The sequence below is a fragment of the Scomber scombrus genome, chromosome 13 (genome assembly GCF_963691925.1).
Source record: "Scomber scombrus chromosome 13, fScoSco1.1, whole genome shotgun sequence".
NCBI classification, from domain to species: domain Eukaryota; kingdom Metazoa; phylum Chordata; class Actinopteri; order Scombriformes; family Scombridae; genus Scomber; species Scomber scombrus.
The window spans coordinates 30,381,293-30,402,457 of NC_084982.1; the positions used below are offsets into that span (position 1 = coordinate 30,381,293).

At 41.0% G+C, this 21,165-nt stretch overlaps 1 protein-coding gene across 1 annotated transcript; it reads right to left on the reverse strand.

Moving 5' to 3' along the window:
• Window positions 1-70: 70 nt before the first annotated feature.
• On the reverse strand, window positions 71-19,196 carry LOC133992676 (titin-like). Its single transcript, XM_062431362.1, has 21 exons — window positions 19,029-19,196; window positions 16,576-16,702; window positions 13,448-13,470; window positions 12,642-12,687; window positions 12,263-12,463; window positions 10,673-10,882; window positions 9,670-9,840; window positions 8,225-8,494; window positions 7,664-7,927; window positions 6,991-7,260; window positions 6,471-6,734; window positions 5,798-6,067; window positions 5,238-5,501; window positions 4,565-4,834; window positions 3,983-4,246; window positions 3,299-3,568; window positions 2,723-2,986; window positions 2,050-2,319; window positions 1,438-1,701; window positions 751-1,020; window positions 71-401 (listed from the first exon to the last, which is right to left on the reverse strand). The coding sequence occupies exons 2-21, from the start codon at window positions 16,655-16,657 to the stop codon at window positions 121-123; spliced, it is 4,488 nt and encodes a 1,495-aa protein (XP_062287346.1). The 5' UTR covers window positions 16,658-16,702; window positions 19,029-19,196; the 3' UTR covers window positions 71-120.
• Between the last annotated feature and the right edge of the window lie 1,969 nt (window positions 19,197-21,165).

The following is a 21,165-nucleotide window of genomic DNA, read 5'->3' on the forward strand; positions in this document are numbered from 1 at the left end:
TTGTCATTCCTAACATGTCATCTTATTTTTCCTTTTCTTGGCAGGTTTGATTGGTACAGATGTTCTCCACTCACAATGACTAAATGTTCTTTAGGTTAGCGTTGTGTTAGAATCAGTTCATCAGCTGCTTCTCTTACCAATAGTGAGGTTGACACTGGCTCCGTTCGGGCCAATCATCACCACGTATCCTCCCTCATCTTTAGGATCACAGTTCTTGATGACCAGCGTTCGTCTCTTTCCGTCACTGATCATCTGGTACTTGTCTCCCTCCTCCAGCTCCTTTTCATCTTTCATCCATCTGACCTGGTAGTTTTCCTTGGAGATGAAGCAGGTAAACTCTGCCTTTTCGCCCTCCACCACTTCCTGGTTGTGAGGCTTGGAGATGAACTCAGCAGCCAGTTCTGAAGGGAGGGAGTAGAGATTAGAGGAGGGTTGGAAAGCACTTTCTAACTCATTTGTAAAATCTATAAAGATGAGGTTTATGCTATATTAGAGGTTTAGTACCTCAAACTGTACTGCAGTAAAGTACAAGTACCTCAAACTGTACTGCAGTAAAGTACAAGTACTTCTAACTGTACTACAGTAAAGTACAGGTACCTCAAACTGTACTGCAGTAAAGTACAAGTACCTCAAATTGTACTACAGTTAAGTACAAGTACCTCAAAAGTTGTACTAAAGCACAGTACTTGAGTAAATGTACTTGGTTACTTTCACAAGTGATGATCAGGGTTCGGGTTAAATCTTTCGTACCATTAATCTTTAGGTTTCCAGAGGTTGTGATGCTCGGACTCAGCTTGCAGTAGTACTCTCCAGCATCATCCATCTTCAGGTTCTGGATGAGGAGGATCCTCCTCTTCCCGTCCACCATCTGGTCGTAGCGGCCGCCCTCCGGCAGCTCCTCGTCTCCTTTGTACCAGGTGACGTCAGCGCTGGGTTTGGACACCTCGCATATCAGCTTCACGCTGTCCATCTCAGCTCCCTCCACGTTAGACAGGTTCTTGATGAACCTCGCCTCCTCCTCTGTGAACAAGCAGCAGTAGTGATGAAACATGGTCTGATCTGAGCTGTGATGATGATGATTAATGAGTTTGAAGTGACTTCTTGGAGAAAGTGCTATCAAAATTCGTAGGAAGATAAAATCTGATACCCGACACAAAATGAAAACAATTGCATTAAATTAATTAATGATGGATTGAAAAGCTACTTTAAATAAAACAGAAAAGAAAAGAAAGATGGTAAGTTTTAATTTTGAGGTAATAAGTCTGAGATTGTGAGCCAGAATGCTGAACTGCTGAATGATTTGTCATTCCTAACATGTCATCTTATTTTTCCTTTTCTTGGCAGGTTTGATTGGTACATATGTTCTCCACTCACAATGACTAAATGTTCTTTAGGTTAGCGTTGTGTTAGAATCAGTTCATCAGCTGCTTCTCTTACCAACAGTGAGGTTGACACTGGCTCCGTTCGGGCCAATCATCACCACGTATCCTCCCTCATCTTTAGGATCACAGTCCTTGATGACCAGCGTTCGTCTCTTTCCGTCACTGATAATCTGGTACTTGTCTCCCTCCTCCAGCTCCTTTTCATCTTTCATCCATCTGACCTGGTAGTTTTCCTTGGAGATGAAGCAGGTAAACTCTGCCTTTTCGCCCTCCACCACTTCCTGGTTGTGAGGCTTGGAGATGAACTCAGCAGCCAGTTCTGAAGGGAGGGAGTAGAGATTAGAGGAGGGTTGGAAAGCACTTTCTAACTCATTTGTAAAATCTATAAAGATGAGGTTTATGCTATATTAGAGGTTTAGTACCTCAAACTGTACTGCAGTAAAGTACAAGTACCTCAAACTGTACTGCAGTAAAGTACAAGTACTTCTAACTGTACTACAGTAAAGTACAGGTACCTCAAACTGTACTGCAGTAAAGTACAAGTACCTCAAATTGTACTACAGTTAAGTACAAGTACCTCAAAAGTTGTACTAAAGCACAGTACTTGAGTAAATGTACTTGGTTACTTTCACAGTGATGATCAGGGTTCGGGTTAAATCTTTCGTACCATTAATCGTTAGGTTTCCAGAGATTGTGATGCTCGGACTCAGCTTGCAGTAGTACTCTCCAGCATCATCCATCTTCAGGTTCTGGATGAGGAGGATCCTCCTCTTCCCGTCCACCATCTGGTCGTAGCGGCCGCCCTCCGGCAGCTCCTCGTCTCCTTTGTACCAGGTGACGTCGGCGCTGGGTTTGGACACCTCGCATATCAGCTTCACGCTGTCCATCTCAGCTCCCTCCACGTTAGACAGGTTCTTGATGAACCTCGCCTCCTCCTCTGTGAACAAGCAGCAGCAGTGATGAAACATGGTCTGATCTGAACTGTGATGATGATGATTAATGAGTTTGAAGTGACTTCTTGGAGAAAGTGCAATCAAAATTCGTAGGAAGATAAAATCTGATACCCGACACAAAATGAAAACAATTGCATTAAATTAATTCATGATGGATTGAAAAGCTACTTTAAATAAAACAGAAAAGAAAAGAAAGATGGTAAGTTTTAATTCTGAGATTGTGAGCCAGAATGCTGAACTGCTGAATGATTTGTCATTCCTAACATGTCATCTTATTTTTCCTTTTCTTGGCAGGTTTGATTGGTACAGATGTTCTCCACTCACAATGACTAAATGTTCTTTAGGTTAGCGTTGTGTTAGAATCAGTTCATCAGCTGCTTCTCTTACCAACAGTGAGGTTGACACTGGCTCCGTTCGGGCCAATCATCACCACGTATCCTCCCTCATCTTTAGGATCACAGTTCCTGATGTACAGCGTTCGTCTCTTTCCGTCACTGATCATCTGGTACTTGTCTCCCTCCTCCAGCTCCTTTTCATCTTTCATCCATCTGACCTGGTAGTTTTCCTTGGAGATGAAGAAGGTGAACTCTGCCTTTTCGCCCTCCCCCACTTCCTGGTTGTGAGGCTTGGAGATGAACTCAGCAGCCAGTTCTGAAGGGAGGGAGTAGAGATAAGAGGAGGGTTGGAAAGCACTTTCTAACTCATTTGTAAAATCTATAAAGATGAGGTTTATGCTATATTAGAGGTTTAGTACCTCAAACTGTACTGCAGTAAAGTACAAGTACCTCAAACTGTACTACAGTAAAGTACAAGTACCTCAAACTGTACTGCAGTAAAGTACAAGTACCTCAAATTGTACTACAGTTAAGTACCTCAAAAGTTGTACTAAAGCACAGTACTTGAGTAAATGTACTTGGTTACTTTCACAAGTGATGATCAGGGTTCGGGTTAAATCTTTCGTACCATTAATCGTTAGGTTTCCAGAGGTTGTGATGCTCGGACTCAGCTTGCAGTAGTACTCTCCAGCATCATCCATCTTCAGGTTCTGGATGAGGAGGATCCTCCTCTTCCCGTCCACCATCTGGTCGTAGCGGCCGCCCTCCGGCAGCTCCTCGTCTCCTTTGTACCAGGTGACGTCAGCGCTGGGTTTGGACACCTCGCATATCAGCTTCACGCTGTCCATCTCAGCTCCCTCCACGTTAGACAGGTTCTTGATGAACCTCGCCTCCTCCTCTGTGAACAAGCAGCAGCAGTGATGAAACATGGTCTGATCTGAGCTGTGATGATGATTAATGAGTTTGAAGTGACTTCTTGGAGAAAGTGCTATCAAAATTCGTAGGAAGATAAAATCTGATACCCGACACAAAATGAAAACAATTGCATTAAATTAATTAATGATGGATTGAAAAGCTACTTTAAATAAAACAGAAAAGAAAAGAAAGATGGTAAGTTTTAATTTTGAGGTAATAAGTCTGAGATTGTGAGCCAGAATGCTGAACTGCTGAATGATTTGTCATTCCTAACATGTCATCTTATTTTTCCTTTTCTTGGCAGGTTTGATTGGTACATATGTTCTCCACTCACAATGACTAAATGTTCTTTAGGTTAGCGTTGTGTTAGAATCAGTTCATCAGCTGCTTCTCTTACCAACAGTGAGGTTGACACTGGCTTCGTTCGGGCCAATCATCACCACGTATCCTCCCTCATCTTTAGGATCACAGTCCTTGATGACCAGCGTTCGTCTCTTTCCGTCACTGATAATCTGGTACTTGTCTCCCTCCTCCAGCTCCTTTTCATCTTTCATCCATCTGACCTGGTAGTTTTCCTTGGAGATGAAGCAGGTAAACTCTGCCTTTTCGCCCTCCACCACTTCCTGGTTGTGAGGCTTGGAGATGAACTCAGCAGCCAGTTCTGAAGGGAGGGAGTAGAGGTTAGAGGAGGGTTGGAAAGCACTTTCTAACTCATTTGTAAAATCTATAAAGATGAGGTTTATGCTATATTAGAGGTTTAGTACCTCAAACTGTACTGCAGTAAAGTACAAGTACCTCAAACTGTACTGCAGTAAAGTACAAGTACTTCTAACTGTACTACAGTAAAGTACAGGTACCTCAAACTGTACTGCAGTAAAGTACAAGTACCTCAAAAGTTGTACTAAAGCACAGTACTTGAGTAAATGTACTTGGTTACTTTCACAAGTGATGATCAGGGTTCGGGTTAAATCTTTCGTACCATTAATCTTTAGGTTTCCAGAGGTTGTGATGCTCGGACTCAGCTTGCAGTAGTACTCTCCAGCATCATCCATCTTCAGGTTCTGGATGAGGAGGATCCTCCTCTTCCCGTCCACCATCTGGTCGTAGCGGCCGCCCTCCGGCAGCTCCTCGTCTCCTTTGTACCAGGTGACGTCGGCGCTGGGTTTGGACACCTCGCATATCAGCTTCACGCTGTCCATCTCAGCTCCCTCCACGTTAGACAGGTTCTTTATGAACCTCGCCTCCTCCTCTGTGAACAAGCAGCAGCAGTGATGAAACATGGTCTGATCTGAACTGTGATGATGATGATTAATGAGTTTGAAGTGACTTCTTGGAGAAAGTGCTATCAAAACTCGTAGGAAGATAAAATCTGATACCCGACACAAAATGAAAACAATTGCATTAAATTAATTCATGATGGATTGAAAAGCTACTTTAAATAAAACAGAAAAGAAAAGAAAGATGGTAAGTTTTAATTCTGAGATTGTGAGCCAGAATGCTGAACTGCTGAATGATTTGTCATTCCTAACATGTCATCTTATTTTTCCTTTTCTTGGCAGGTTTGATTGGTACAGATGTTCTCCACTCACAATGACTAAATGTTCTTTAGGTTAGCGTTGTGTTAGAATCAGTTCATCAGCTGCTTCTCTTACCAACAGTGAGGTTGACACTGGCTCCGTTCGGGCCAATCATCACCACGTATCCTCCCTCATCTTTAGGATCACAGTTCTTGATGACCAGCGTTCGTCTCTTTCCGTCACTGATCATCTGGTACTTGTCTCCCTCCTCCAGCTCCTTTTCATCTTTCATCCATCTGACCTGGTAGTTTTCCTTGGAGATGAAGAAGGTGAACTCTGCCTTTTCGCCCTTCCCCACTTCCTGGTTGTGAGGCTTTGAGATGAACTCAGCAGCCAGTTCTGAAGGGCGGGAGTAGAGGTTAGAGGAGCGTTGGAAAGCACTTTCTAACTCATTTGTAAAATCTATAAAGATGAGGTTTATGCTATATTAGAGGTTTAGTACCTCAAACTGTACTGCAGTAAAGTACAAGTACCTCAAACTGTACTGCAGTAAAGTACAAGTACCTCAAATTGTACTACAGTTAAGTACCTCAAAAGTTGTACTAAAGCACAGTACTTGAGTAAATGTACTTGGTTGCTTTCCACCAGTGGCACATTCACAGTGATGATCAGGGTTCGGGTTAAATCTTTCGTACCATTAATCTTTAGGTTTCCAGAGATTGTGATGCTCGGACTCAGCTTGCAGTAGTACTCTCCAGCATCTTCCATCTTCAGGTTCTGGATGAGGAGGATCCTCCTCTTCCCGTCCACCATCTGGTCGTAGCGGCCGCCCTCCGGCAGCTCCTCGTCTCCTTTGTACCAGGTGACGTCGGCGCTGGGTTTGGACACCTCGCATATCAGCTTCACGCTGTCCATCTCAGCTCCCTCCACGTTAGACAGGTTCTTGATGAACCTCGCCTCCTCCTCTGTGAACAAGCAGCAGCAGTGATGAAACATGGTCTGATCTGAACTGTGATGATGATGATTAATGAGTTTGAAGTGACTTCTTGGAGAAAGTGCTATCAAAATTCGTAGGAAGATAAAATCTGATACCCGACACAAAATGAAAACAATTGCATTAAATTAATTAATGATGGATTGAAAAGCTACTTTAAATAAAACAGAAAAGTAAAGAAAGATGGTAAGTTTTAATTCTGAGATTGTGAGCCAGAATGCTGAACTGCTGAATGATTTGTCATTCCTAACATGTCATCTTATTTTTCCTTTTCTTGGCAGGTTTGATTGGTACAGATGTTCTCCACTCACAATGACTAAATGTTCTTTAGGTTAGCGTTGTGTTAGAATCAGTTCATCAGCTGCTTCTCTTACCAATAGTGAGGTTGACACTGGCTCCGTTCGGGCCAATCATCACCACGTATCCTCCCTCATCTTTAGGATCACAGTTCCTGATGACCAGCGTTCGTCTCTTTCCGTCACTGATCATCTGGTACTTGTCTCCCTCCTCCAGCTCCTTTTCATCTTTCATCCATCTGACCTGGTAGTTTTCCTTGGAGATGAAGAAGGTGAACTCTGCCTTTTCGCCCTCCACCACTTCCTGGTTGTGAGGCTTGGAGATGAACTCAGCAGCCAGTTCTGAAGGGAGGGAGTAGAGATTAGAGGAGGGTTGGAAAGCACTTTCTAACTCATTTGTAAAATCTATAAAGATGAGGTTTATGCTATATTAGAGGTTTAGTACCTCAAACTGTACTGCAGTAAAGTACAAGTACTTCTAACTGTACTACAGTAAAGTACAAGTACCTCAAAAGTTGTACTAAAGCACAGTACTTGAGTAAATGTACTTGGTTACTTTCACAAGTGATGATCAGGGTTCGGGTTAAATCTTTCGTACCATTAATCTTTAGGTTTCCAGAGGTTGTGATGCTCGGACTCAGCTTGCAGTAGTACTCTCCAGCATCATCCATCTTCAGGTTCTGGATGAGGAGGATCCTCCTCTTCCCGTCCACCATCTGGTCGTAGCGGCCGCCCTCTGGCAGCTCCTCGTCTCCTTTGTACCAGGTGACGTCAGCGCTGGGTTTGGACACCTCGCATATCAGCTTCACGCTGTCCATCTCAGCTCCCTCCACGTTAGACAGGTTCTTGATGAACCTCGCCTCCTCCTCTGTGAACAAGCAGCAGCAGTGATGAAACATGGTCTGATCTGAACTGTGATGATGATGATTAATGAGTTTGAAGTGACTTCTTGGAGAAAGTGCTATCAAAACTCGTAGGAAGATAAAATCTGATACCCGACACAAAATGAAAACAATTGCATTAAATTAATTAATGATGGATTGAAAAGCTACTTTAAATAAAACAGAAAAGAAAAGAAAGATGGTAAGTTTTAATTCTGAGATTGTGAGCCAGAATGCTGAACTGCTGAATGATTTGTCATTCCTAACATGTCATCTTATTTTTCCTTTTCTTGGCAGGTTTGATTGGTACAGATGTTCTCCACTCACAATGACTAAATGTTCTTTAGGTTAGCGTTGTGTTAGAATCAGTTCATCAGCTGCTTCTCTTACCAACAGTGAGGTTGACACTGGCTTCGTTCGGGCCAATCATCACCACGTATCCTCCCTCATCTTTAGGATCACAGTTCCTGATGTACAGTGTTCGTCTCTTTCCGTCACTGATAATCTGGTACTTGTCTCCCTCCTCCAGCTCCTTTTCATCTTTCATCCATCTGACCTGGTAGTTTTCCTTGGAGATGAAGAAGGTGAACTCCGCCTTTTCGCCCTTCCCCACTTCCTGGTTGTGAGGCTTGGAGATGAACTCAGCAACCAGTTCTGAAGGGAGGGAGTAGAGATTAGAGGAGGGTTGGAAAGCACTTTCTAACTCATTTGTAAAATCTATAAAGATGAGGTTTATGCTATATTTGAGGTTTAGTACCTCAAACTGTACTACAGTAAAGTACAAGTACCTCAAACTGTACTGCAGTTAAGTACAAGTACCTCAAATTGTACTACAGTTAAGTACCTCAAAAGTTGTACTAAAGCACAGTACTTGAGTAAATGTACTTGGTTGCTTTCCACCAGTGGCACATTCACAAGTGATGATCAGGGTTCGGGTTAAATCTTTCGTACCATTAATCTTTAGGTTTCCAGAGGTTGTGATGCTCGGACTCAGCTTGCAGTAGTACTCTCCAGCATCATCCATCTTCAGGTTCTGGATGAGGAGGATCCTCCTCTTCCCGTCCACGATCTGGTCGTAGCGGCCGCCCTCCGGCAGCTCCTCGTCTCCTTTGTACCAGGTGACGTCAGCGCTGGGTTTGGACACCTCGCATATCAGCTTCACGCTGTCCATCTCAGCTCCCTCCACGTTAGACAGGTTCTTGATGAACCTCGCCTCCTCCTCTGTGAACAAGCAGCAGCAGTGATGAAACATGGTCTGATCTGAACTGTGATGATGATGATTAATGAGTTTGAAGTGACATTTTGAATAAACTGCAATCCCATTTTGACCCTTTGTTGTTTTATTTTATGTATTTCTTTATTTTAGCTAAATTAAATTAAAATAAGTGAAATACTGTTTGTAATAATGACTTTAATGGTTTAATCTAGGGCCAGGACTTTAACGCGTTAATTAAGATTATTAATTACACAATAATTATTGCGTTAAAAAAATTTACGCTTTTTAATCACACTTATTTTTGCACCGCGGAACGTTTCTCACTGGATGAGTTTCAGGCGGACCGATTATACTGGAGCACCAACTAGCGTAGTTCAGACAACAACAAACCACAGTGAACAAGAACAAAGTAGCTGATGAGACGCTTTGGTTGGCCCCGTGGATGGAAGTGTGGATAAGAGCATGGTTGTGTGCAAGCTATGCAACAAGGAATTCACATATCACCGCAGCACATCGAGCCTCAAGTATCACCTCAATCCAAAACATATAGCAGCTAGCATGGACGCTAGTGTGCTAGCTAGCTAATTTCTGAAATGTACTATATTTCTAAATATGCTATTGTTACACTTAATGGCAAAAATTGCCCTGGTCTGTTGGACTTGAACAAAAATAAACAATATTTGTGTTGCTTAAGCTTATGTATTCAGTCATTATTCAATGATACTAAAAATCCATGTGAAAAAAATTACTTCTCACTGTTCTCAGGTCAAATATTTAAATGTGATTAAAATGCGATTAATTTCGATTAATTAATTACAAAGCCTCTAATTAATTAGATTAATTTTTTTAATCGAGTCCCGGCCCTAGTTTAATCTAAAAAATGTGATTCATAACTTTATATTATTGCATTTCAAATTGATCTACAGCCGTTAAATAAATAATAAATAAAAGTATCAAATAGTACAAAGAGATATTAAAGTAAAGTAAAAGTCTTTCAAATTGTACCTAAAGGACAGTTTGATGTTTTTAAAAGTCTGTCTCAATTTAACACTGATATTTCCACACTGAATCTGAAGATATTCTCTCTGAATCACACAACACTGTAAAATATAAAGCCCTCCATCCAAAGTTCAGCTGAAGATAATATGAAGTTTAATAGAAGACAAAACTTTGTATGTACCTGTAGGCCTGAGAAGAAGACGATAGACGACAATACCAACAACAACACCAACAATCAGAACCAGTATGTAGTATTTGTTGTTATTGAAGTCCATCTCCTGCTGATCTCGTCCTCCAGACTCAGACTTGCTCCCTTCGTGGTTTTCTTGTATATTCAGTCTGTTTTTATCTGCTGTGGTGTGAAAGAAACAAGCAATGAGACAAATGTGTATTTCATGTTTTCTTTGGAGAGATCCTGGAAGCAGTGAGTTCTGACTAACAGCTGTCAAACTGGATATAAATACAGAGTTTGTAGCTCAGTAGAAGAGCTGACGTTCACAAAGGTGATACGACTCATTTGTTGAGTCCAGATTAAACAGGATGAATGGTTTGATTAAATGTGAACATGGTTAATATTGATAAGGCTGAAAGCTCCTCTGAATCGCTCCTTTTCATACCAAAATGTTTAATCTGGATTCAGTCCTGCTGACGAGTGAGAATAATGTGCAGGCGTGCCACCAGGGATTTTAGGCCCCAGGAAAAGATTTCACATTGAGCCCCAACACCCCAACACCACAGGACCCAGTCAACCTATTCAAAGCTTTAAACAACTCTGCCTCACTTATAGTCTGATGCTTATTGTAGGATACTTACTGACAGTGAACCATGAAACTATATCTCTGAGCAGACATGAACTCAGCATCCTGCATACAGTGGAATTCACTATTTGATGTAAAATGTGGCTAGCCGTCCACCAACCAGCCTCCTCTAAAGAAGGCAAAAAATGATCTTATCAAATCATCTTGTGTTGACATCATCTTACTTACTTCCCCCGGTCATAATAACTACGGCCACTGATGGCATCTGTAACACTAAGGTTACCTCCACCTTACCAATAGATGATAAGGGCCTAATGAGCCTATCAGGAGGCACATACAACCAAACTAACTCAAATCTATGGGTCCTCATGACAACTGCTAACTGCAATTTAATGGGTTGATAAGATCTGAAGGATGTTTATTTACCGTGTTTCTGGAGCTCTTGCTGCAGTCGACCGGCTGCCTGATCATTCTTTGGACACATTAGTAATCCACTCTTTGTCTCGTGGAAAAGGACGTGAACGTCCAACACAACGCTGTGGTACAGATCAGACCATCGTCTTCCTTCGGTTGAATATTCGACATCTCGGGTGTGATGCATCAGCACCAGGATCACAGGTTTCTGACCACAGGAGCCTGAAACACCAGAGAAGAACATGAGACTTCCTGTACAGAGGAACCTGCAGGAGAACGGCGCCTCCTTTCCAGCTGGAAAGGAGGCGCCAGCTGCTTGTTGAACCTCTGATTCAGGAGGAGCGATGTGGATTCTGTCCGTGGAACAGTGGACCAGCTCTTCACCCTGCAGGGATAGTGGAGGGGTCATGGTAGTTCACACATCCAGTCTACGTGTTCTTTGTGGACTTGAAGAAGCCTCGCGACTGTGTCCACTGAGGCACCTTGTGGGCGATACTGGGGCTGTTGCTGGGAGCCAATCAGTCCTTATACAACTGCTGTGAGAGTTGTGTTCACATTCTCAACAGTAGGTCAGACCTGTTCTCAGCGGGTGTTGGGCTTCACCAAGGTTGTCCCTTGTCACAGATTCTGTTTGTAATTTCCATGGACAGAAACTTAAGGCACAGTTGGGATGAGGAGTGCCCAGTTTGGGGACTTCACCATTGCCTCTCTGCTTTCTGCAGATGTGGTTCTGTTTCGACCCACCACAACCTCCAACAGGCACTGGGATGGTTCCAGCCAAATGAGAAGCCATAGTGCTCCGCCAGAAAACGGTGGACTACTCCCTCTGGGTTGGGAGTGAGTTGCTGCACCAAGTGAAGGAGTTCAAGTATTTTGGGGTCTTATTCACGAGTGAGGGTAAGATGGAGCATGAGGTTGATGGATCGGTGCAGCACCAGTAATGTGTGTGTTGTAGAGCAGAGCCTGAAGGTGAAGCTCTCAATTTAACAGCTGGTCTATGTTCCTATCATTTCCCAGCTCAGCCTGAGAGATAGGGCTGGTTCAGACAACCAGGCAAGGCCAGGAGTAGAGCCTAGAGCCTTGAGTTATATCCTACAAGGTCATATTTATAAGTAATTACATAAGACTTGTACTCATATGATTATCTACAGCAGATATATGAAAAATCATGTTAAAGTCCAGAGTGACATCCTTTTAATTCAAAGTTTTGTTTCCTTCTGCTGCGTTTTATCAACTCTGTGAAATTTGACTTTCATGTTAAAATGTTTCTGCTGATGTGACAGATAGAAACATGCTGAAACAAATAAAAGCATCAGGAGAGCAAGACTCCATAAAGCTGATCTGAGGTGCTGCTGTAATGTCAGCTACAGGTTGGTGCTGCTGTGTACTGCTGAATGTCCATCTCTATTACAGACCAGATCCATGGTTCACTCATTTCATTCCCCAGCTCCCCCTGTGATGTTCATCCTGACTGAAAGAAACTTCAGACTCAACATGAACTCTGGTTCTGAGTGTTGATCTACAGAATCTGATCTGAACATGATGTCTGAGCTGCACAGATTTCAGTCAGAACAAGTTACAAACAACAAGTCTTTCCTTCACCTGTAATGTCTGTCATGGCTGCCTCCACATCGGATCCAACACGAGACGTTATTGGACAGAAGGCGATAACGACGTGGCTTTCATGCAGGTCTTCAGTGGTTTCCACGGTAACTGACCGACTCATACTCTTCACTTTGTCCAGAAGGACTTGATGGGCTCCAAAGGTTTGACCAGTAACCTTCGAATACACCTTCACCTTTCCTGAAAGATGAACACACGGTAAACGTTTAAACAGGGCTGCAGGGCTTTTTCTTCTTCTTCCTGCAGCTACACTGATATGAATTTGTTATTTAAACTGCTCAGTGCAACTAAACATGAGAAGCTACGAGCTGAAGCAACAAACATTAATATAATAATAATTATAAATAAGTGTACATACCTTTGAAACTTTCTCCTGGTATTAAACTTTTTAGATCCTGTATGTTCTGAAACACAAAAACAGAAGTGAAGTGAAGAAATGCATGAACACACACACACACACACACACACACACACACAGTTAAGTATTTTAAACATTATTTTCACATATAAAAATCTATATAGCTCATTCTGATAGAAGCATATAGACGACAGAAGAACTGAGGGAGCACAGAACTCATTTGAGCACTGTTCAGTCAAACGTTAACATATGAGAGCGCACCAACACAGACTTATAAATAAGTAAAAGATTCACAGTCACACAAAAGATGAGAAAAAGCAAATGAATAAAGATTCAAATCGAAGACAGCAAAGACTGAAAGAATAAGAATCAATCAGGTGAGAAAGCTTAAATAAAATATCTGAGAATTAAAAGGTGTTGAGAATAAACTTAAAACACTCAGCAGATTGATGAAGGAACACTGCTGAGTCTGTGTTAGTAAATCATGCAGCAGAGAAGGGAATTTTGTTCTTGCTTCTCATGTGGGAATGTTGGGTCTTCTTACATTAAATTGAATTAAAGAGTATAGTTTAGACCTGCTCTATGTGTAAAGTGCTTTGAGATGACTTTTAAGCTGCTGATTCGTGCAAAGCAGAAAAGCCTCTAACCAAGTCGCTTCAGAGTTCACAGCTTCTCATTTTACTTTCCCCAACTACAACAAACAGTTGTTTTCAGCAGAGTGGACAGCACCACAGCTCCCACAGCTCCCAGTAGAGTTTCGGTTTTCAGAAATGTAGAGAGTGAAGCATTACAACATGTTCACTCACCTGTGAGCCGGTTCCAGCATCATCTGTGGATGAAAGCAGAAGTATTCAGACACATTACTGCAGTAAAAAGTACCAATACAGCAAAACAGCTTAAAGTACTGCAGTATTATGAGCGATGTAGTATGCAGTATTACAGTTAAAGTACTGCAGTATTATGAGCGATGTAGTATGCAGTATTACAGTAAAAGTACTGCAGTATTATGAGCGATGTAGTATGCAGTATTACAGTAAAAGTACTGCAGTATTATGAGCGATGTAGTATGCAGTATTACAGTAAAAGTACTGCAGTATTATGAGTGATGTAGTATGCAGTATTACAGTAAAAGTACTGCAGTATTATAGTGATGTAGTATGCAGTATTACAGTAAAAGTACTGCAGTATTATGAGTGATGTAGTATGCAGTATTACAGTAAAAGTACTGCAGTATTATGAGTGATGTAGTATGCAGTATTACAGTAAAAGTACTGCAGTATTATAGTGATGTAGTATGCAGTATTACAGTTAAAGTACTGCAGTATTATAGTGATGTAGTATGCAGTATTACAGTAAAAGTACTGCAGTATTATAGTGATGTAGTATGTAGTATTACAGTAAAGTACTGCAGTATTATAGTGATGTAGTATGCAGTATTACAGTAAAAGTACTGCAGTATTATGAGTGATGTAGTATGCAGTATTACAGTAAAAGTACTGCAGTATTATGAGCGATGTAGTATGCAGTATTACAGTAAAAGTACTGCAGTATTATGAGCGATGTAGTATGCAGTATTACAGTAAAAGTACTGCAGTATTATGAGCGATGTAGTATGCAGTATTACAGTAAAAGTACTGCAGTATTATGAGTGATGTAGTATGCATTATTACAGTAAAAGTACTGCAGTATTATGAGCGATGTAGTATGCATTATTACAGTAAAAGTACTGCAGTATTATGAGCGATGTAGTATGCAGTATTACAGTTAAAGTACTGCAGTATTATGAGCGATGTAGTATGCAGTATTACAGTAAAAGTACTGCAGTATTATAGTGATGTAGTATGCAGTATTACAGTAAAAGTACTGCAGTATTATGAGTGATGTAGTATGCAGTATTACAGTAAAAGTACTGCAGTATTATGAGCGATGTAGTATGCAGTATTACAGTAAAAGTACTGCAGTATTATGAGTGATGTAGTATGCAGTATTACAGTAAAAGTACTGCAGTATTATGATGATGTAGTATGCAGTATTACAGTAAAAGTACTGCAGTATTATGATGATGTAGTATGCAGCATTACAGTAAAAGTACTGCGGTATTATGAGCGATGTAGTATGTAGTATTACAGTAAAAGTACTGCAGTATTATAGTGATGTAGTATGCAGTATTACAGTAAAAGTACTGCAGTATTATGATGATGTAGTATGCAGTATTACAGTAAAAGTACTGCAGTATTATAGTGATGTAGTATGCAGTATTACAGTAAAAGTACTGCGGTATTATGAGCGATGTAGTATGTAGTATTACAGTAAAAGTACTGCAGTATTATAGTGATGTAGTATGCAGTATTACAGTAAAAGTACTGCAGTATTATGATGATGTAGTATGCAGTATTACAGTAAAAGTACTGCAGTATTATAGTGATGTAGTATGCAGTATTACAGTAAAAGTACTGCAGTATTATAGTGATGTAGTATGCAGTATTACAGTAAAAGTACTGCAGTATAATGAGTGATGTAGTATGCAGTATTACAGTAAAAGTACTGCAGTATTATAGTGATGTAGTATGCAGTATTACAGTAAAGTACTGCAGTATTATAGTGATGTAGTATGCAGTATTACAGTAAAGTACTGCAGTATTATAGTGATGTAGTATGCAGTATTACAGTAAAGTACTGCAGTATTATAGTGATGTAGTATGCAGTATTACAGTAAAGTACTGCAGTATTATAGTGATGTAGTATGCAGTATTACAGTAAAGTACTGCAGTATTATAGTGATGTAGTATGCAGTATTACAGTAAAGTACTGCAGTATTATAGTGATGTAGTATGCAGTATTACAGTAAAAGTACTGCGGTATTATGAGCGATGTAGTATGTAGTATTACAGTAAAAGTACTGCAGTATTATAGTGATGTAGTATGCAGTATTACAGTAAAAGTACTGCAGTATTATGATGATGTAGTATGCAGTATTACAGTAAAAGTACTGCAGTATTATAGTGATGTAGTATGCAGTATTACAGTAAAAGTACTGCAGTATTATAGTGATGTAGTATGCAGTATTACAGTAAAAGTACTGCAGTATAATGAGTGATGTAGTATGCAGTATTACAGTAAAAGTACTGCAGTATTATAGTGATGTAGTATGCAGTATTACAGTAAAGTACTGCAGTATTATAGTGATGTAGTATGCAGTATTACAGTAAAGTACTGCAGTATTATAGTGATGTAGTATGCAGTATTACAGTAAAGTACTGCAGTATTATAGTGATGTAGTATGCAGTATTACAGTAAAGTACTGCAGTATTATAGTGATGTAGTATGCAGTATTACAGTAAAAGTACTGCAGTATTATAGTGATGTAGTATGCAGTATTACAGTAAAGTACTGCAGTATTATGAGTGATGTAGTATGCAGTATTACAGTAAAGTAGTGGTTTGGTCCTCTGACTGATATATTATTATTATGACATCATTAGATTATTAATAGTGAAGCATCAGTGTTAGAGCAGCATGTTACTGTTGTAGCTGCTGGAGGTGGAGCTAGTTTACACTACTTTATATACAGTTAGCTAGTTTAGTCCAGTGGTTCCCAACCTAGGGGTGGGGCCCCTCCAAAGGGTCAGCAGATAAATGTGAGGGGTGGTGAGATGATTAATGGGAGAGGAAAGATGATTGTTAATCTGTTGTATTTTAGAAGCTTGTTATATTATCAATTGTGCAAATCTTTATCTGAAAAGTAACTAAAGCTGTCAAATAAATATAATGTACCAGAAGTAGATAAACAGACATTGGAGTAAAGTAAAACACCTCCACATTGACCCTGAAGATATTCTCTCTGAATCACACAACACTGTAAAATATAAAGCCCTCCATCCAAAGTTCAGCTAAAGATAATCGAAGTTTAATAAAAGACAAAACATTGAATGTACCTGTAGGCCAGAGAAGGAGAGCAGCAACACCAACAACAACACCAACAAAAGCCAGTATGTAGTATTTGTTGTTACTGTCCATCTTCTGCTGATCTCGTCCTCCAGACTCAGACTTGCTGTTTATCTGCTGTGGTGTGAAAGAAACAAGTGATTAGAAAAATGTATAAACCCAAAGCCATTGTCAGCTCCACTCTGCTATATCATGATCCTTTGACCATGGTCAGCGCTCCTAAAAAGTGTGAGAAATAAAGACAGAGTTGCCTCTCTCGTAGTCCTCCAACCTACATTCATGCAGGTTTTAATGACCTTCCCCACCAGAGGTCTGACATTTTTAAAGATTTATTTTTTGGGCTGTGCCTTAATTTGTAAGTACAGTAGTTGGCAGAGAGGGGGATGACCTGTTGCATAGGGTTAGGACCAGGAACAGGCACACACCTTAACCACTCTACTACCTGAACACTGAGGTCTGACATTTTAAAGTAGGATTTTAGTCAACTTCTAAACTTTCTTACAGACAATGGCTAACGTGTTTTTGTCTCTGGCCCCACTGCTCCCTTCAAGAGAGGCATTAGCCTCGTTTCCACTGCAGGAACCAGGGCGGGTGGTGCGTGTCTCCATAGCATGAACTGCTCCCGAAGGACAATCTCCAGGAAATTTTAGGGGGATTCGGGGTCGGTACTCCGAGCTGCCCCGAAAAACTCCTGGGTGGGACTTGAGGTTTAGTCCGTGCTGATGTAGTGTCAACAGAAAAAATAAAGGGCATTTTTAAAACCCAGCAGAAGAAGAACAGTAGTAGAAAGCGTCCACTGCCATGAACAAGGAGACCCGAGTGTGTCTCCATAGCAGGAACCGCTCCTGAAGAACAATCTACCGGAACTTTGACGGGGGCTAAGCAAGTCCCTGCCTCAGGGTCGGTACCCCAGGGTGGGACTTGAGGTTTACTCTGTGCTGATTGGGTATAGTGGCGCAACAGGAAGCAACAAAATAAGCGGCATTTTTAAAACCCAGCAGAAGAAGAACAGTAGTAGAAAGCGTCCACCGCCATGAACACGAACACACAAACCAGAAACGCGGCAACCAGCTCAGCTCCTCCATGTTTACCTCCTCGTTGTTGTTTTCTTTGTTATGTTTAAGTGCGTTGCCTCGGTAACGGTCAGAGTTCGCGGGTCCTATCAGGTCCTACTCTGCTGGAGACACAACGGCCTAGAGAACAGAGTGACAGGACGTTCCTGTAAAGTTCCCGCCTCTGTAGAGGCAGATATGTGTGCATCATAGTAAAATGTGAGAACAACAAGAAAGACGAAAGGTCAATAGTTGTACCAGTTGGGGATGTCGCAAAAAGCCTTTTTAAGGAGTTGTTTTTACCATATCGATATCCCAAATGAGATCAGGAAGCCAACACTTACGAGAAAGTTGTTAGGCTTCCAGGAAACCGTATCTTGGCTGGAACACGCTGGGTCAGGTTGACCTGACACACACACAATAACAAATGACGCCGAGACGCCAAACAGTAGTATAAAGAGTATGAAGGGGGGCGTTCGTTGTTGGTGTCTGCTATGTTTGCTACATCTTCAATAAAGTCCCAGTTGGCTGTTCGACGACTTCTGTTCTCAGTCTCTTACTTTAAAGGTTACTGAAGTTAAGTAATCAAGTAATTATCTTACACCTCCTACATTTTTACCAGGAACTTCCTAGTGGAAACTGACCCTCAGCCTTCAGCCCTGACTACATCTGCTCAGCTTGTAATGCTGTCCACTGCTACATGCTTAAACACAGAGGAAGCCACTTCTGGACACGCATGTATCTTAAATAACAACTTGGCTGAAGAATTTGTTGCTTTCAGTGCTCATGGTTGTTTTACTCAGTGAAATAATGTAAATCATATGCTTAACCAAAGACCACGTGAAACTTTAGACCAAATAGTCCCGATGAAAGCTCGGTCCCTGAACAAATGAAAATATTAGAGAACTCAAAAGAGAACGTAGAAGAGCTGAGAGTAAATGGAAAAAGTTCATGCTCCTGTATGAAGGAGTTATAGATAGATAGATATACTTTATTGAGCCCAAGCTTATTCTAGAAGATTAGAACAAGCTTTAGTTCAATAATCAAACTAAGAGTGAAACTGTCTCAGAACAACATGAACACAGTATTGTGTCGCTGCTGTATCGACTCAAACTGGGTCAAACTTTACCACAGTGATGTTCAGTGTGATAAAAGATTCAGTTTGTCCATGTGATGAATAAAATAAACAGTTAATGACCAAACCAACGCTTGAATCATCTCCAAACTAAAGTCCTAAAAGTTAAAGAAGCTGTAAAACTGCTGGTCATGTGACCTCATTAACATAAAGCCTTCATTAAGCACAGCTCACAGAGAGCATGGAGAGCTAACATGCTAACATGCTAACATCATACAGCACATGAAATAAATAAACTGAGGAGAGAAATGTTTACCTGCAGCTTTCAGTCTCTCTGCTGGTCTTCTTCTTCTGCTGCAAACACGAAGCTTCAGACCGCGTGACTTACAGGAACACCATGCTGTGTGTGTGTGTGTGTGTGCGTGTGTGTGTGTGTGTGTGTGTGTACTTTGTACTGTGAGTTAGAGCAGTTATTCCTGTGTGGACCGTCAGGTTAGAGAAGGGGGGGAGGGTTGAAAGTGAAAGTGAAACTAACAGTTCGGTGAAAGCTGATCACGTGTTTTATGAACAAAGCTGTTAAAGTGAAGAACCTGCAGAGTAGCATACCTGCATACATGATTCCTTCACTAGTGTCTTAGTCCCGCCGTGGCTGCAGCAGAGACGCAAAGAAACCAAGAGAGGAGTTTAGAGAGGAAACGTCCTTTCCTCAAAGCGCCAAGTGAAGCCACGTCAGCTGGTGACAGATCAGCTGATCACAGCTGGATCAGCTGATCTGTCACCTTACAGAGTTAATGTCTCCACATGTTCACTGTGCTGATACTAATAAAGGTTTATCACTGTCAGAGCAGCAGTGTTTTCTATCATATTTATTATAATTGAGTTCTTCCTGTTAAACCATCTGATATTTTGTTTGTATATTAAGTACATTGAGTTGCTCCTGTGTATGAAATGTGCTATATAAATAAAGTTGCCTTGCCTTCTCTATTGTGGCGAGCTCACGTGGAAGAATACAAAGTGAGACAGATTTCTGGTTTCTACAACTCTTGTGTCCCTTACACCACACGACAGCAGGGGGTGCTATTTATTTAACATCAGAAGCAACAACAACTATACATGACTACTGGCCAGACGTAATCAAACACACCAGGGGGGGGCTTCCAGGTAGGAGGTTCAACAAACTCTGAGTCTAACCCTGAACTCTGAGTTTATTTACTCTGTGATGGAAACTCTGAGTATCCGGTTACAGAACAGCTGATCTGAATTAGTTCAATCAACTCTGAGTTCACCTTGAGTTTGGCGCATGCGCGACCGCTATAAAAAGCCACCATCAATGGAGCCCCGATACCTTGATTCACCATGGCAACTACTGAGAAAAGAAGATCAAGTTACGTCACCTCACTGTAACTGGAGCTCCCCCTGCAGGCCTGTGGCGAATATGATCATATATTTCACTGATAAAGTAACACTGCTGCAGACGCTGAGTCAATGCTTAAGTTTTAATGCACCACTCCACTGACTTAACTTACCTCACTTAAAATTGTAGCATACAGGTGAAAAAGCAGCTAAAAATGAAACAAATAATTCAGAAAAGTAAGGCACATTTTGCTGGGCTATGATTGTACCGCGCTTTGATTTTATTCATATTTGACGTTGGCTATTAAACAAAGTAAATATTAATTCAGTGGCTACTTCAACATGTAGTAATTTAAACCTCCAACAGAAAGCTGTTTAACACATATTTCCTCTCATCTAATATCCTGCTTAGTAGATCAACATTTTACATAATTTTACTTATACATATTTGAGTCGTTGATTTTAAGACTAACGTGACGATGTGTACATTAATATTAAATAAAATACTTCCTAAAAATAAGATTAGGGTTAGGGTTAGCAGATATGGCCGGACAATGATAAGAAATGATTGAGTGTAATGAACAGTGATACCATTCTAACAGATATTCATCTCGGAATGAAAGCACATCCAATTGAGCTCTGAATACATCTCCCGACATAAGGCATTGCGAATTAATTCTGCCTCGATATCTATCGGATTGTGAAGAAACGGACAAACCCATGTCTGGCAGCTTGCTTCAGGTAGGAGGAGACAGGTAGAAACTCAGAGGATCTTAAAAAAAACCTGCCAGCGAGCAGGTTATCTTCACAGTCAGTTACCATGGTGACTGACTCAGATTTCAGTTACCATGGTGACTGACTCAGAGTTTCAGTTACCATGGTGACTGAGTTTCAGTTAACTTCTGGAACGGTGGCTACAATGCTAACTAAAGTTAACATCAAACTTAACACCCACATAATACAATTAAACATGAACACAACATCACTAAAACATGACTTTCATCTCGAACATTAACAGTCCCATGAGCCTTTGTGCTAACCAGCTCAAATTGCCCCCCCCCCCCCCCCCCATACTGTGTATCTACTGTTTCCTGCTCAGA

Coding starts and splice junctions, on each gene's coding strand:
- LOC133992676 (XM_062431362.1), bottom strand. CDS start 16,657: ATGGACAGTAACAACAAATACTACATACTGGCTTTTGTTGGTGTTGTT. Junction 4,835..5,237: donor CAGTGTCAACCTCACTGTTG/GTAAGAGAAGCA, acceptor GCTTGTTCACAG/AGGAGGAGGCGAGGTTCATA. Junction 4,247..4,564: donor TGGAAACCTAAAGATTAATG/GTACGAAAGATT, acceptor CCCTCCCTTCAG/AACTGGCTGCTGAGTTCATC.